This window comes from Crotalus tigris, unplaced genomic scaffold (assembly GCF_016545835.1).
Source record: "Crotalus tigris isolate CLP2741 ecotype Arizona unplaced genomic scaffold, ASM1654583v1 scf7180000017551.9496454, whole genome shotgun sequence".
Lineage (NCBI taxonomy): Eukaryota > Metazoa > Chordata > Lepidosauria > Squamata > Viperidae > Crotalus > Crotalus tigris.
The window spans coordinates 8,536,060-8,550,925 of NW_024096469.1; the positions used below are offsets into that span (position 1 = coordinate 8,536,060).

The window sequence follows — 14,866 nt, forward strand, 5'->3', positions numbered from 1 at the left end:
AAATAAATGGGAACCGAAAATCACAACAAGTTGTGAATCTGTTGCTTCTTTGACTTCAATATGTCTAGCCTCTATTGCTCTTTCCAAGTGCTAATTCTACACTACCTTGATCAGGCCGGTCCAGTTGTACCTCCTCCTTTGCTTTCTCCTTGTCTTCTCTCTTAGGCATATCCATGGGAACTTTGATCTGTGGTTGTTCCACCTCTTCTTTCTCATTCACCAGTTTGGGTCTGTCACGGTTATCAGCCATTTCTTGAATTACAGGATCTTGATCTGAAAAACATGGTTAGAAATGATTAAGGAAACAGACTTCCCATTTGACATACCACCAAGCTCCCCATTTCTCTTGTGGCTGTATCTCCGGTTGTTTTCTGTTTTTAAGAAACTGTTGTGGAAAACGAGTTGTTCGTTTGATGGCATCAATTATGCTTCAGAAGAGACAACCTTCCCTTTTACTCCGCACCAATATGAGTATAAGTGTATAAGTACAAACTCAAGAGATTCTTTAGGTGTAGGAAGTGACACTACTCTCTCCCCCCACCCCCCACCCCTCTCTCTCTCTTTAACACACACACACACACACACTTTTCCATTTTATAATATAAGAGAGAAGTTAGGAAAAGTAATCACAACTCTCCTGGCTATATACTGTACACCAGTGCTTCTCAACGTTTGTGTGACGGCGACCCCCGTCACACAAACGTTCTGCGCATGCGCCGGGCCGCGCGCATGGGGGCGGCCCATGTGCAGCGCGCATGCGTGACGCCCCCCCACACGCGGCGTGCGTGCATGGCGCCCCCTCATGCGTGACGTGCACGCGCAACGCGCGTGCGCAGCGGCGCCCCATGTGCGATGCGCGTGCACGGCACCGCGAAAAATGGCGGATCGCCGCCTTTGGCGACCCCCGAAAAATAGGCGATCGACCCCAAATGGGGTCGCGACCCATAGGTTGAGAACCGCTGCTGTACACAGATGCACATACAAAAATAATTGTGCTGGATTGTTAGTATAAACAAAATGCTGCTGTTTGGGATGGGTGGACACTAGATGGCAGCATTGCTCTTGCTCATTTACATGCTATGCATGACAAGCAGTGAAGATGCTGGGCATGGCTGAGGGAAGTTACCTGCTGGAATTACCAAACCTAAAAGAAACATACTAAAGGGCTGGTTTACAACAGAAGCAAAAGAAGTAGAGAGCAAAGAAAAATTCCCAGGAGGGAGAAAACCAAGAAAGAAAGGCAGAGTGAAGAAAGGAGGCAGCTGAAGGCTGTCTGGGGCCTGTTTATTCAGGCCTCTTGCTATAGGAATTGCCAGCATCTCTTCCTGCTTGCAGATACAGGCAGAGCTCTCTGCTAAAACCAGAGGCAGGGTGTCAGGGAAGAGGCTTCAGGCTTTCCCAATTATGCCTCTGATTTAAAAGCCTGACATTGCTCTCTGCAGGGAAGCAGCCTGCAGCAAAGCAGGAAGAGTGACAGTCCTACTCCCGGGCTTTGAAATTCTGCAGGTGGATGGGGCAGATCCTTCCCACCTCCAGCTGCTTTACTGACTAAACCAGTTGTTCTCAACCTTTTTAATGCCGCAACCCCCAACCAGTCATAAGTCGAGGACTACTCAACCAGTCGTAAGTCGAGGACTACTCAACTGGTGCAGCACCGTTTGCAGAATGGGACTTTTGGCGGGCTCAGCAGGGCAGAGACAGCCTGGACAATTCCTATTGGCTTTGAAAGCCAATAGAATTAGACTCTATTCAAGAGAGTCTATTCTATTGGCTTTCAAAAGCCAATAGAATAAAAGGGAGTAGCACAGCTAAGGAAAAGGGGGGAAAAATGGTGGACTGTGTTGTTTGGCGACCCCCGTGAAATGGTTGTTCGATCTCAAATGGGGTCCCGACCCACAGGTTGAAAACCACTGGACTAAACGGTTAAGAATACATTCAATGTTTCTCCCATCCAACCAAAGCCACAGACATTCACCTTGAAAGTCACTATTAAAAAAAGAGTGAATAAATGAGAACACAAAGACTAAATCTCCCATTATCAGGGGCCTACATTGTGAAACAGCCTGAGGAGTTAGCTTTACCAAAAAAAAAGCAGTGCAGCTCAGACTGTTCCCTCACTTCTGGCAGCTGAAGTCACGCCAAGCATTTCTGCAGAGTTGAAGTCTGAAATAGTCATTCTCACACTTACGTGAACACCCTTCCCCACCCTGTCCCATTTTCATTCTCAGTTCCTTGTGAATATTAACTTTCCACCCACACACCTTCCAAGTGGGGCAGATGATCTTCAACAGGTACACAAGTTGGAGTAGGCTGGTGCCAGGAACAGAACATAGTGGGGAGAAGACAGGAGTACTGTACTTGGCTTCATGAAGCTGCCTTAGCAGTGTCAGGGAGACCAAATGCAAGAGAAAGTAAAGCAGCTGAAGAATTACAGCCAAAGTCCTACTTCCAAGCCAAGCTGGCTCCATGTTCCAGAGAGCCCTCAGGAAACATGTTCTCCATTCAAGCTGCATCCTCCTCACTCTTCTCCCTCTCTTTCTCTCTCTCTCATTCACAACTTAGTCTAAAAGAACATAAAGTTGGGGGGGGGAGGTTTCCAGCCTTCTCCAACTTGGACTCTTGCTATGTGTCTGGATTTCAACTCCCAGAATTCTAAACAACAGCTTCCCTGGCTGGAAAATTTTGAAACCCATACATCTGGAGAGAACCCAGATTAGGGAAGGCTGATTTAGTCATCAGAGGCTCAGATTAGTTAGACCAGGGGTGTCAAACTGCCAGCCCACGGGCCGGTTTCATCATACTGAAGCCACGCCCACCCCATTGCCGGCAATGCAAAAAGAGTTGCGGTACGTCGCAACACGTCATGTGATGTGGCGAGTTTGACACCCGTGAGCAGGCAACAAGGAGCAAATGAATGAGCAATCTCAAACTATAGCCGAGGGGTCTTCAAACTTGGCCCTTTTATGACTTGTGAACTTCAACTCCCAGAATTCCTCAGCCAGGCACGCTGGCTGAGGAATTCTGGGAGTTGAAGTCCACAAGTCATAAAAGGGCCAAATTTGAAGACCATTGCTATAGCCCCTTTTTTGTTCAAAGGAACCTATCAGGGAAAGAGGGTGGGTAGCAGAAAACATTACCTAGACTACTATGATTACCAACCTCTGAGTTTCTAAAACTGCCTGAACGTTGTCAGGGACCACAACTAAACTAGAACTCCACGTTTTTTTGGAATCCGGTAGATTAGCAACCCCTTTATGGATTACTGCCTTGTCGTGGCAAAGGGGCTTACGTAACTCAATGAAGCTATAAGCTATGCCATGCAGGGCCACCCAAGACGGACGGGTCATAGCAGAGAGTTCTGACAAAATGTGATCCACTGGAGAAGGAAATGGCAAACCACTCCAGTATCTTTGCCATGAAAACCCCATGGACAGTACTAAAAGGCAAAAAGATATGACACTAGAAGATGAGCCCCTCAGGTCGGAAGGTGTCCAATATGCTACTGGGGAAGAGCAGAGGGCTAATACTATTAGCGCCAGAAAGAATGAAGCGACTGGGCCAAAGCCGAAAGGATGCTCAGCTGTGGATATATCTGGTGGTGAAAGGAAAGTCCGATGCTGTAAAGATTTTTTCTCCATAGGAACCTGGAATGTAAGATCCATGAATCAAGGCTATACAAGAATGAGCTTAATGTCCCAGATAACCACAATGAGATGGTCACTGACCTCGAACCAGACATCCTAGAATGTGAAGTGAAATGGGCCTTAGAAAATCTGAGCAACAACAAAGCTAGTGGAGGTGACAGTATTCCAGCGGAGCTATTCAAAATCTTAAAAGACGATGCAATAAAAGTGCTACACTCAATTTGCCAACAAATTTGGAAAACTCAACAGTGGCCACAGGATTGGAAAAGGTCAGTTTACATTCCAATTCCAAAGAAAGGCAATGCCAAAGAATGTTCAAACTATCGCACCATTGCATTCATGTCACATGCTAGTAAAGTTATGCTTAAAATCCTACAAGCTAGACTCCAGCAGTATGTGGATCGAGAACTACCAGAAGTACAGACAGGATTTCGAAGAGGCAGAGGAACTAGAGATCAAATTGCCAACATACGGTGGATCATGGAGAAAGCTAGGGAGTTCCAGAAAAACATCTACTTCTGCTTCATTGACTATGCAAAAGCCTTTGATTGTGTGGATCACAACAAATTGTGGCAAGTTCTTAAAGAGATGGGAATACCAGACCATCTCATTTGTCTCTTGAGAAACCTATATGCGGGTCAAGGAACAGTGAGAACTGGACACGGAACCACTGATTGGTTCAAAATTGGAAAAGGAGTCCGGCAAGGCTGTATATTGTCGCCCTGCCTATTTAACTTATATGCAGAGCACATCATGAGAAAGGCAGGGCTAGATGAATCAAAAGTTGGAATTAAGATTGCCGGGAGAAATATCAACAACCTAAGATATGCAGCCCCTTTATGGATTATTGCCTTGTCGTGGTGAAGGGGCTTGTGTAACTCAATGAAGCTATAAGCTATGCCGTGCAGGGCCACCCAAGACAGACAGGTCATAGCAGAGAGTTCTGACAAAATGTGATCCACTGGAGAAGGAAATGGCAACCCACTCCAGTATCTTTGCCATGAAAACCCCATGGACAGTACTAAAAGGGTGAAAGTTGGACCATAAGAAAGGCTGAGCGCCAAAGAATTGAGGCCTTTGAACTGTGGTGCTGGAGAAGACTCCTGCGAGTCCCTTGGACTGCAAGGCGTTCAAACCGGTCAGTCCTAGGAGAGATCAACCCCGACTACTCTTTAGAAGGCCAGATCCTGAAGCTGAAACTCAAATACTTTGGCCACCTAATGAGAAGGAAGGACTCACTGGAGAAGGGCCTAATACTGGGAAAGATTGAGGGCAATAGAAGAAGGGGACGACAGAGAATGAGATGGCTGGATGGAGTCACTGAAGCAGTAGGTGTGAACTTAAATGGACTCCAGAAGATGGTAGAGGACAGGAAGGCCTGGAGGAACGTTGTCCATGGGGTTGTGATGGATCGGACACAACTTCGCAATTAACAACAACAAGAAGAAGATTAGCAAATCACCAGCATAGGGCACAATTACAGTGACTTCAGAGACATTTTGATATTTGCAAGTTAAAAGAAACTGACTGACTTGTAAGCAACTCTATTTGGACAATATGAATGTCTGGCAGCCATGATATAAGAAAGATAACCAGTATTTCCAGAAATTAAAGAGGAAGCAAATACAAAGTCTATAGCCACAACAATTGCAAAAAAATTCCCCAAAGTCTTCTGCTGAAATTAGTGTGACTGGTTGTCCCTGTCCCAGAATATGTTGGGGATGTTATGATCTCAATGGCATAATGCAGACTGAAGGGGGCATGGTGGCTCAGCAGTTAAAAATGCTGAACTTGTCTGCTGGAAAGCTGACAGCTTGGGTTCAAGACCCAAGCATTGCACAACAGGATGAGCTCCCGCTATTTGCCTCAGCTCCTGCCCACCTAGCAGTTTGAAAGCATACAAATGCAAGTAGATTAATAGGTACCACTGTGGTGGGAAGGTAACAGCCTTCCATGCGACTTGGTGTATAGTCATGCTGGCCACATGACCATAGAAAATATATTTGGACGATGTTAGCTCCATCGGATGAGAAATGGAGATCACCACCACTCCCTAGACAAGACTCGACAGAGGAGACCTTTACTTTTATAATCTAGACCAGACATGGGCATTTTATGGCCCCTGGGACACATCCAGCACTTTGGCTATCCTTGTCCGCCCCACATAGATTTTTATTTTGAAAGCGACTGCTATTTGTTTTCCTAATTTACTGTATGTGCGTGCCCATCCCCGATTTAGATAAATTGAAAACCAAAAGTGAGACAACGTAGGCTCAGGGTCTGGCATGGCTCATGGCCCAGATTATTTGGGAAACTTTCCCCTAAAGCAGTAGCTTCTGAATGCTGGATCTGATGCTAAATATATGTTAAATCTGATTTCTCAAGACAGGGCCACTCTTTGCCTACTGCAAGATTCAAGAAAGGAAGTAAGAGCACTTGTCTTCCACAGATTACCAAGTGCTGGGCGTTAGATCCCTTCCAGCCTTAAGTTCATGATTCTTCAGAGAAAATGTAGATGGAATCCTGTAGGGCTCTGCTTAATATCCTTAAATCTGGGAGCAGTTATGTGACAACATGAGGATATGATACATATGATAAATAGGAAATTGTTGTGTTTCCATTATCCTTGCTCAGGCTGCTGAGTTCTGCCTATACCGTTTAGGGACCATGCAGGAGTGGGCATCCTACAGCCCTTGGGCCACTTATGGAATATTTTTGCAATTCCCAGAACTCAGCAACATCAGCAAAGAAATAGTAATTTTCAACAAGGCATGTCTACCTCTTTTACAATTTACTGCATAAAGCAAATGCATTAAGTCACTGGGAATACCCATAAGCTCTCCCAAATCCTAAAAAGAAAATAAAAACATCCTCAAATTTCATTCACTTTGGTGAGACAATCGTCATATACCCCAATGGCAGCCCCAGCTAAAAAGTTACCCATATTTGGACTTGGGGAATAGAAAGAAAAGAAAATGGGATGGGGACAAATATTAATGGGCAATAAGATTGGCACTGTTTAGCGTAAGATTGAAAAGTTGCTCTCTGACTTGAGAAGTCCAACCCAGACTAAGAAGACTTTTAAACCACACATGGGATTGGGAGGGAAAAGAAACCACATACATCAGTCTTTCCCAAGTTGGTACTTTCAAAATATACATTGGGTCTAGATAAGTGGTGTGCTGGTAAATGTTTAACAACTGGATCTCCAGATCTGTTGCTGTCACAGTGTTTGCACTACTAGCCACTGAACAGCTAATCAGCCTGCTCCATTGTGATTCAGCTCTGCTCTCAAATGGCTCACAGAATTCCAGAAAAGTTAACAATCAGCTTTTGCAAGCCCTGTATGGGCTGGTTCCAGCATTCCACTGGGTCTACAGTTCCCAGAAAATCAAGCTAAAATGACCTTTATGAATGTCGAGTTGAAACCCTACTTTAAAAACCCTACTTTTTCAAACCATACGTCCATATTTGGATGCTGCTGGGAATACTGTTGTTTTGTAACAGATATACATAACATGCAATTTTCATGCTTTCCTTCGAAGGGCCACGTAGGAAAAAAAAAAAAATCCGGAGTGAAGCAGTTTTGAGCCATTAAGATGCATTGCATGTAAACATCCAAGCTTTCTTCACCCTCACTATATGTCTAAAGGAACTTACTTTAAACAAAAATAATGGATTGGATGTACTACGTGTCAAAATTTGTAGTTGTGCAGATTTACAAGGACATTCTCTCTCCCCCAAACCCTGATTACCAATAACTCAGGGGGAGAAAATACAGCTGCAAAGCCAGAAGTTTAGATACAAGCTTGCTAGTTGCATTCCCCACTGGAAAAAACCCATGGTTGAAGCATTTAACGAATTAATGCCAGAGACTCCCACCTTATCAGAGGGGAATAGAAAGCTGAAAGAATCAGGGAATGGACACTGTCTTTCCTGTTTCTCACAGCATGACTGCTGTGCAGCCAAACAACCTGGACCAGCTTTCAGGCACAGTCAGTGGACTGCAGATTTAAAAGGGAACACATGTTACATGTATGTTTCCCCTTTTAAGTTCAGGGCTTAGTGGCAAGCCCTGGATTAATCTTTATTTCAGCAGCTTCTGAAATAACTGCTGGCAGCTTCTACCAGGAATTTAACTTTATCACCAGGACCGTGATCCTTTCACCTGGCCTAGAATGTTGGACTGTCACAAGCTGATTTTCTCCAGCTCGTTTGGCTAAACGGCAGCCACGCCGGGAAAAGCAGAACAGATACAGCACATTCCTTGTTTATTTCAGCTTTCTATTCCCCTCTGATAAGGTGGAGGGTTTTGGCATTAATTTATTAATGCTCCAGTTGTGTTCAACAGTGTGGAACAGAACTAGCAAGCTTGTATCTAAACCTCTGGCTTTGCATATATAACACACAAACACACACACACACACACTACGCAAACACATGCAGTGCAGACACTCAGAGCAAAACAAAAGGGGGAAAAAAGAGATTAAAAAAAAAAGTCTCCACTCTGTAATAAGACAAAGTTGCCTCAAAGCTGTCATTTTCTCAGCAGGAAGCAAAATTAAGTTCATCATCAGGGCGTGAATTAACGGCCTCTCATGCTGCTCGGAAATCTATAAGGGGCTATATGTGGTTTGGAGAGAACCATTTTGCCCAGGATGTGTAATAATCACTGAAACTGTAGAGTCGCCCTTGTGGTCCCTTTGGATAATGTTACAGTAATGTTGTGCCTCTTAATGTTTTATGAGGGGTGCTGGGCTTGACAGGAAAAAGGCAAAGAGGCTGTAAAAAGCTTCTTAGCTTACAAAAACAGCAGCAAAAAAAAAGGTTAGGCAGAAAGGGGGTAGGGAAGAGATGAAAACCTCCAAATGTTGGGAGTGCACCCAAGGACCGGTGGCTGAATGAGGGCTCACACCGAGCCAACCCAAGCTACTCCTCTGACTGCACTGGAGAGGGTGAGGGGAGGACTTTTCCCACAGGGTTTTTAAAGCATCCACTTTTACTTTAATGGCCCACCAACCAGTCCCTCTGGGCTGCAATAAAAACTCATCGTGAGTGAGCAACCCTAAAAGCTTTTCCAATCCTCTCTCCAAGAATTTGACTAAGGGGAGCAGCTCTGCTCCCAGGAAGAGGAGGATTGCACTATCTGGCCCACTGCATTACAATCAATTCAGATCTGCAGGAGGGGGGGGGGAAGTCATCCGATGCTCTCTGTGGCCTCTAAAGCCACAACGGCAGCTGATTTTATTTTGAAATATCCCACGTAAAGAGCTCCCCCCAAGAAAAAATATAACTGCTTTGCTTCGTACTCCTTGCAGTTTACCCTGGAATAATTCAAATAAAGTGCAAGGACAAACCTCTTCGTGTTCTTCAGCACAGGTAGTCCTCAATTGGGCCTAACATTTCCTTTGCTAAGCAAGGCAGTTGTTAAGTGAGTTTTACCCCATTTTACGACCTTTCTTGCCACAGTTGTTAAACGAGTTATTACAGCTGTTAAGTTAGTCACATGGTTGGTAGGTGAATCTGGCTTCCTCATTGACTTTGCATATCAGAAGGTTGCAAATGGTGATCACATACTCCAGGACACTGCCCCCCCCGCCCCTTTCTCAAAATCAATCCCCTACAAAACATGTATTTATTGTTTTAAAACATTTTCATATTTTTAAATGTAATATATTTTAAACTGAATTTTGAAGAGTCATTGACTGAGATGGGCGACTATAGAACTTGAATGAATGAATGAATGAATGAATGAATGAATGAATGAATGAATGAATGACGCAAAACTACAGCTTATGTGCTAGAGACAAAGGCATTTATCTCACAATTTCAACCAACATCACCTCTTCTCTGACATTATCAATGCTCTGGTTCCTACGAAAGGACAAAAACATATTAAGTTTTTACTCTTTTCGAATTTTGAGGAAAGAAAAAATGGGAGGGGATGCACAGCAATTGTTAAATGGAAAACATAGATATGCTTATTTTTAACTAGCAAAGGGAAAGAACAGTTACAAAAGTAACACGTTTTAAATGCTTGTTTCCAGTCAGGTGTCTACTGAGAAAAGAGTAGCCTGTTTAAAACTCTAAAGATGCTGAGGAAAACATAGATGAACTCTATTTTTTGCTCTGGGTTATTCATGTGCATGCCTGCATTTCCTGCAATCTACTGCCTCTCTTGGTCTGGCGGTAATTTTTAGAGTTAACATGGTTGGTGAATTGAACAATATATTCCTTTAGCTTTCCCCAAGCTGGTGCCTGCTGAATTTGGCAGGCCCTTATCTGTACTGTCATTATCTCCCAGTTCATGAGGAATGCAATAAATTAAAGACAGGTCAGTATCAATTCTAGGATATATAACTTGATATATCTGGATGGCATCAAGTTGGGAAATATTGTTCTAGGCTAACCTATCACACACCCTGTTTTATTACTCCTTCCCTACTTCTGAAGATCATGAAAAAAGAAAATCCAACCATTTAAAGAGAATGGATTATTTTAAGGTAGCAAAATCTTTTCTTGTGGTAATGGACAAATCGGAGGCTGTTGTAGTAAAGAAACAATTAAAGTTCTTTAGTAAAGAAACAAAGTAAAATTTCAGCAGCATCCACAATGCCAACTGGTAATCCCTCGTGCTGTTAGACAATAAATACAGAGTTATAGCTAAGGACATGAAGATAATGGCGTAATTATTGGTAGAGAGAAGGAATTAATTCATCTGATGTTACCCCAGGCTTCTGAACTAATATATCTCACAGCATCTAAAAAAAGATGGTTTTGACATGATCACCAACACAAATCTCTTGCCACCGACAAGAGAAATCTATAGGAACCAAGAAAATCCATAGGTACTACATCATCTGTTACTTCTGTCATTCCAAGTTCAGGGAGAAGACTGCTGCTCAGCTCCTATCTCGACTCTGGGAGGAGGCAGTCACGTTAACAGGCATTTGAAAAAGGAAAAAAAAATGTTCCCAGTTCTTCCCTAATGTATGCAGAAAAGTCATCACCTAGGACATTTAGCTGACCCAAGTCTTTGATGGTGTGCAGGTGCATAATTTGGGCCCAAACCCAAGAGCAGACAACAACAAAAAAAGGGGGGAGGCAGTAGATAAGTCTGCAAAGGCTTGCCCAATATGAAGGAGAGAACATACTTTCACCGAGAACATCTGTAAATGGTAACTATTAACACTTTTACAAGGTGACTGAATGGCATCGGGGAAACTAGTTCACTGTTTTCTCCTGACACGCAGACTGTAAAACTGAACAAAAAATGACAGCAGGGCAATAGCTCCTTTTTCTGTGTCATAGGAGCTATTAAAAGATTGTTCTCCCAAAGCACCAGGGAGTGCTCCAACAAGCCAAGCTGTTCCAGCAGTTATCAGAAGCTAAGGGAGGAATGGGGGGGTAATCCATTTCACACAGAGCTCCGGCTTCTCCTCTGCATAGCCAACAAGCTGGGGGTGGGAGAGAGGAGGAGAAGGCCGTGCGAGACAGGAATGACAAAGTAAGTGCATCCAAAATGCCTCTTACAGGTGTAACCTTTGAAGCTCGCAAGGCCTCCCTACGTTTTCTTCTAAATCCCTCGCCTGTTAACACAGATGTCAGAACTGTGGGCTTTTGCACATGATGACCATAAGTGGAACAGACTGACAGCGCACACTAGACACCAAGACCCAGCCACATCTCATCAGAGGCAAAAAATGTTAAATCTGAATGGATAGACTTTTTTCTTTTTTTTTTTAAATGGCAACGGTGAATCACGGAGACCAAATTGTTTTCATTTCTGGACTAGCTACCAAGAAGGTAGAGAGACAGCGAATCAGACCTTCGATATGGAAAGCCACTGAGGGATGGAACAGAAAAAGGGCTCCGAGGAACCATTTTAAAGCAGGGAGCTGCAAAATATTAAAAAACCATAATCCACCCAGGGAGACCCTCTGGGGAAGGGGATGGTATCTTTCAAAAGCAAAAAAGAAATTGCTTAATTAGATTTTTTTTTTTTTTTAATGGATAATTCCTTCATGTGCTTTCAAAGGCAGCTTAGCAGCCTCTTAACATCCGCATGCCCTGTAATAGCCTCCTTGCTCTGGAAGGGTTTTTTTATACCTTCCCAAGCAGTGGCTGACAGTAAACACCTATAGATACAGATGGGGGTGTAATGGGCACTTGAGAGTCATTAATAAAAGCCCGATTCGAAATTTTCTGGTCAATATGTGTTCACCTAAAAGGGCAGCATTCTAATATTCATAATCTCCAAACCCATGGGGCAGAGTTTAATGAAAGTCTGTACAATTCGGGGCTCTACATCCTCAAAAGCCACAATTCTATAAAAACAAACCCTAGCATCTACTGATGGGCAAGAGGTGGATGGGATGGGATGGTAAAGGCAGATATCTGAAATGCATAGTGTAGCGATGAGGACTGCCTTTACAAGCCAAACACGAATTAAAATTGTTGGTGGTTGGGGAGACTGGGACAAATTCAGAAACAAGCTGGGAAAAGAGTCCTTGCATGCTGCCTGAAGAGGAAAGCCATGTGTTTCCGCAAGAGGCTCGTGCAAGAATGAGAAACAGATGTGGGCTGAAAGAGGGGGTACTGGTGACAGCCAAGTAACCCAGAAGCCCCATACGTGATTTGAATGACAGAATGCAGCTCCCTGGGAAGCAGGTTCTTTTTGCAAAATCATTCCCAACAGAGAGTGGGGAGATGGTGCATTAGCACACAAGCATCCCTTAAAAGATAACCTTATAAGGTGTGAAAGAAAGATGGCAGGCTCTGACACCGTAGCAAGGAGATCTTCTAAGGCTGTGGGATGACACCCCTTTAGAGTGCCTCAAGAATGGAGTTCACCGCTTTGCTTGAGGTCTTTGGAGACATTTTTCGTTCATACCTAGCTGAGGGCTTCAGTGGACTGCACTTTCTTATGCATGGCTTAAATAGAGTTGTGCTTTCAATGGCTAGAATACAGCCCATTGACCCCACTTGCAAAAAGGCTACAATCTTTCCAACCAGAAAACCTTCCATGCCTTGAATACCTCAACACCTGTGCTTTGGAATATGGTTAATATATCTAATAGGGACAGATTAACAAAATACATTAAAACAATACTCTGCAGTCCATGCTAGTTCTCTGAACTATTCTGGACTTAAAGCAATGTTCTCCCCTTGGGTGTGTTTCTTATGATCTCCACGTTTCACCAAAGATTCCTTAAATGTTATCTTCGGTGGCTGTCAGATTACCTCACTAAAGCATAGAGAGACATATGTTTGGATATTTCCCACCTGTTACAGCCCTTCATTTTGTTAAACCCTGGCATCATCAGGAATCACTCTAAGATCTACTTAAATAGAATTCCAGAAAAGCTAGAAAAAGAGAAAAAACGCAATAATCCTATTCTGTTTCACTAATTCTTTTTCCTAAACTAGCATTTGGAAGATGGGGCTATATATCTAAACCTGGCTTGACTATTATATATTTATAGATCTCCAGATGATTTACAGTAGATTGGGAGAGGTTCCCAACACTCAAACAACTAACAATAGGAACAGTTCAAAAATGTTTTCCACTTAAAATTACACTACCGAAAAAGAATGTTTGGGAGAAAACCAGGAGAGGAAAGAATTATATAGAATAATATGGAAAAAGAAAATATGGAAAATATCTTTTTCCATTCATAACCTGTCTCTATTGCTCTGTAATCCTTGGGAAACTTTGTTTCTTTAAATATTCATTTATTTTCCTAGAGAGATGTCACTCCCTTTATACAAGCTGGAATAATAATGATGGAATGCTTTTTGTATGGCCGCATTGTCCATTAACACAGTGTCTCCTTCTTGTAATTTCAATATCATGAAAGAATGCTTGGGGGAAAATCAGGGGAGGAAAGAACTTCGAGGCTTGGTTTTTCTAGATCACAAACTGCCTAAACTGAGCATGTGCTCAAAGGCATCATGTTTCTTAATTTGTAGCATATGTCTAACCCCATGAGTATTTTTCACCAAGCTTTGATTCACCTTGCTAATCTAAACAACAACTGAATAAATTTATCTGTAAGCCTGAATTATCAATTAAATAGTACAAAATCTACGCTGACCCATCTGAGCTCCTATGTTTTCCTTGGCCTGATACATATGTATGCATGGAATTAGTAATGTGAGAAAGATTAAAAAAATTTTTTTCAGTTTTACTTCACTGTTCATTTTCAAAACTGACAAATGCTTGTTTTAATGGTTAGCTGGTGATAACCCAGAAATATGGCTGATAAACAAACTTTAGGGACTAAAATGCATATCAGTGTATAAAAGTGGCAGCAGAGCACTCACATACCGTAGTTCCCTCTCTGAAGGAAAAACTATGATTTGCTGTTTTCCAACACAGCAAGCTTTCTTAATCCAAAGAAATAGATAAAAAGTTCAGACTTGAGTCTACACCATAAGTAAAGCATGATCTAGAATAACTACCAGTATTATTTATTTGTATACTTTGTTTGCACATAATTAACAATGTGCATATTATATTCTTTTATCAACCTGAAAATATCAAACTGTTGTGTGTATAACCGCTAAATGCTGGTTTTGATACATTGTTTGCTACTTTTGACCAAAATATTGAAAATCACTATATATATATATGTAGGTCTTTGGTTGTTCGGCTTTTCTCCTGCGTAAAATTGGAATCAGAGCACAGCCAACCCCCCAGCCAATCAGAGCACAGCCAACCCCCCAGCCAATCAGAGCACAGCCAAGCCCCTAACCAATCAGAACACACCTCCACCCAATCAGAACACAGCCAAGCTCCCACCCAATCTGCTCATACCCCCACTGGCAGTTAAAAGGAAGAAAAAGCTAAGACCACACATTGCTCCTCGAAGCACGAAGCTGAAAACACCAGCCTGAAGATGACAAATGGGACTTCGTCGAAACGTCACCAAGACACTTCCAATTTTACGCGGGAGAAAACCCGAACAACCAAAGACCTACATACAAACACCTGCGAAAACCTCAGAAAACATATATATATATATAGTATGTATATATGTATGTATGTATGTATGTATATGTGTATATATACATACATACACTATATATGTTGTATATATTGTATAAATACATACAACATATATAGTGTATGTATGTATGTACAGTATGTGTGTGTGTGTGTATATATATATATATAGTGTATATGTATGTGTATATATGTATGTAGGTGTGGATGTATC

At 42.6% G+C, this 14,866-nt stretch overlaps 1 protein-coding gene across 7 annotated transcripts in view; it reads right to left on the minus strand.

Moving 5' to 3' along the window:
* Positions 1-14,866, minus strand: part of SLC38A10 (solute carrier family 38 member 10) — a 90,428-nt gene that overhangs the window by 8,672 nt on the left and 66,890 nt on the right. For all 7 annotated transcript variants that reach the window (XM_039346407.1, XM_039346415.1, XM_039346433.1 and 4 more), the window contains one exon: positions 106-273. In XM_039346407.1, coding sequence (XP_039202341.1) covers positions 106-273 — 168 coding nt within the window. The remainder of the gene's footprint in view (positions 1-105; positions 274-14,866) is intronic.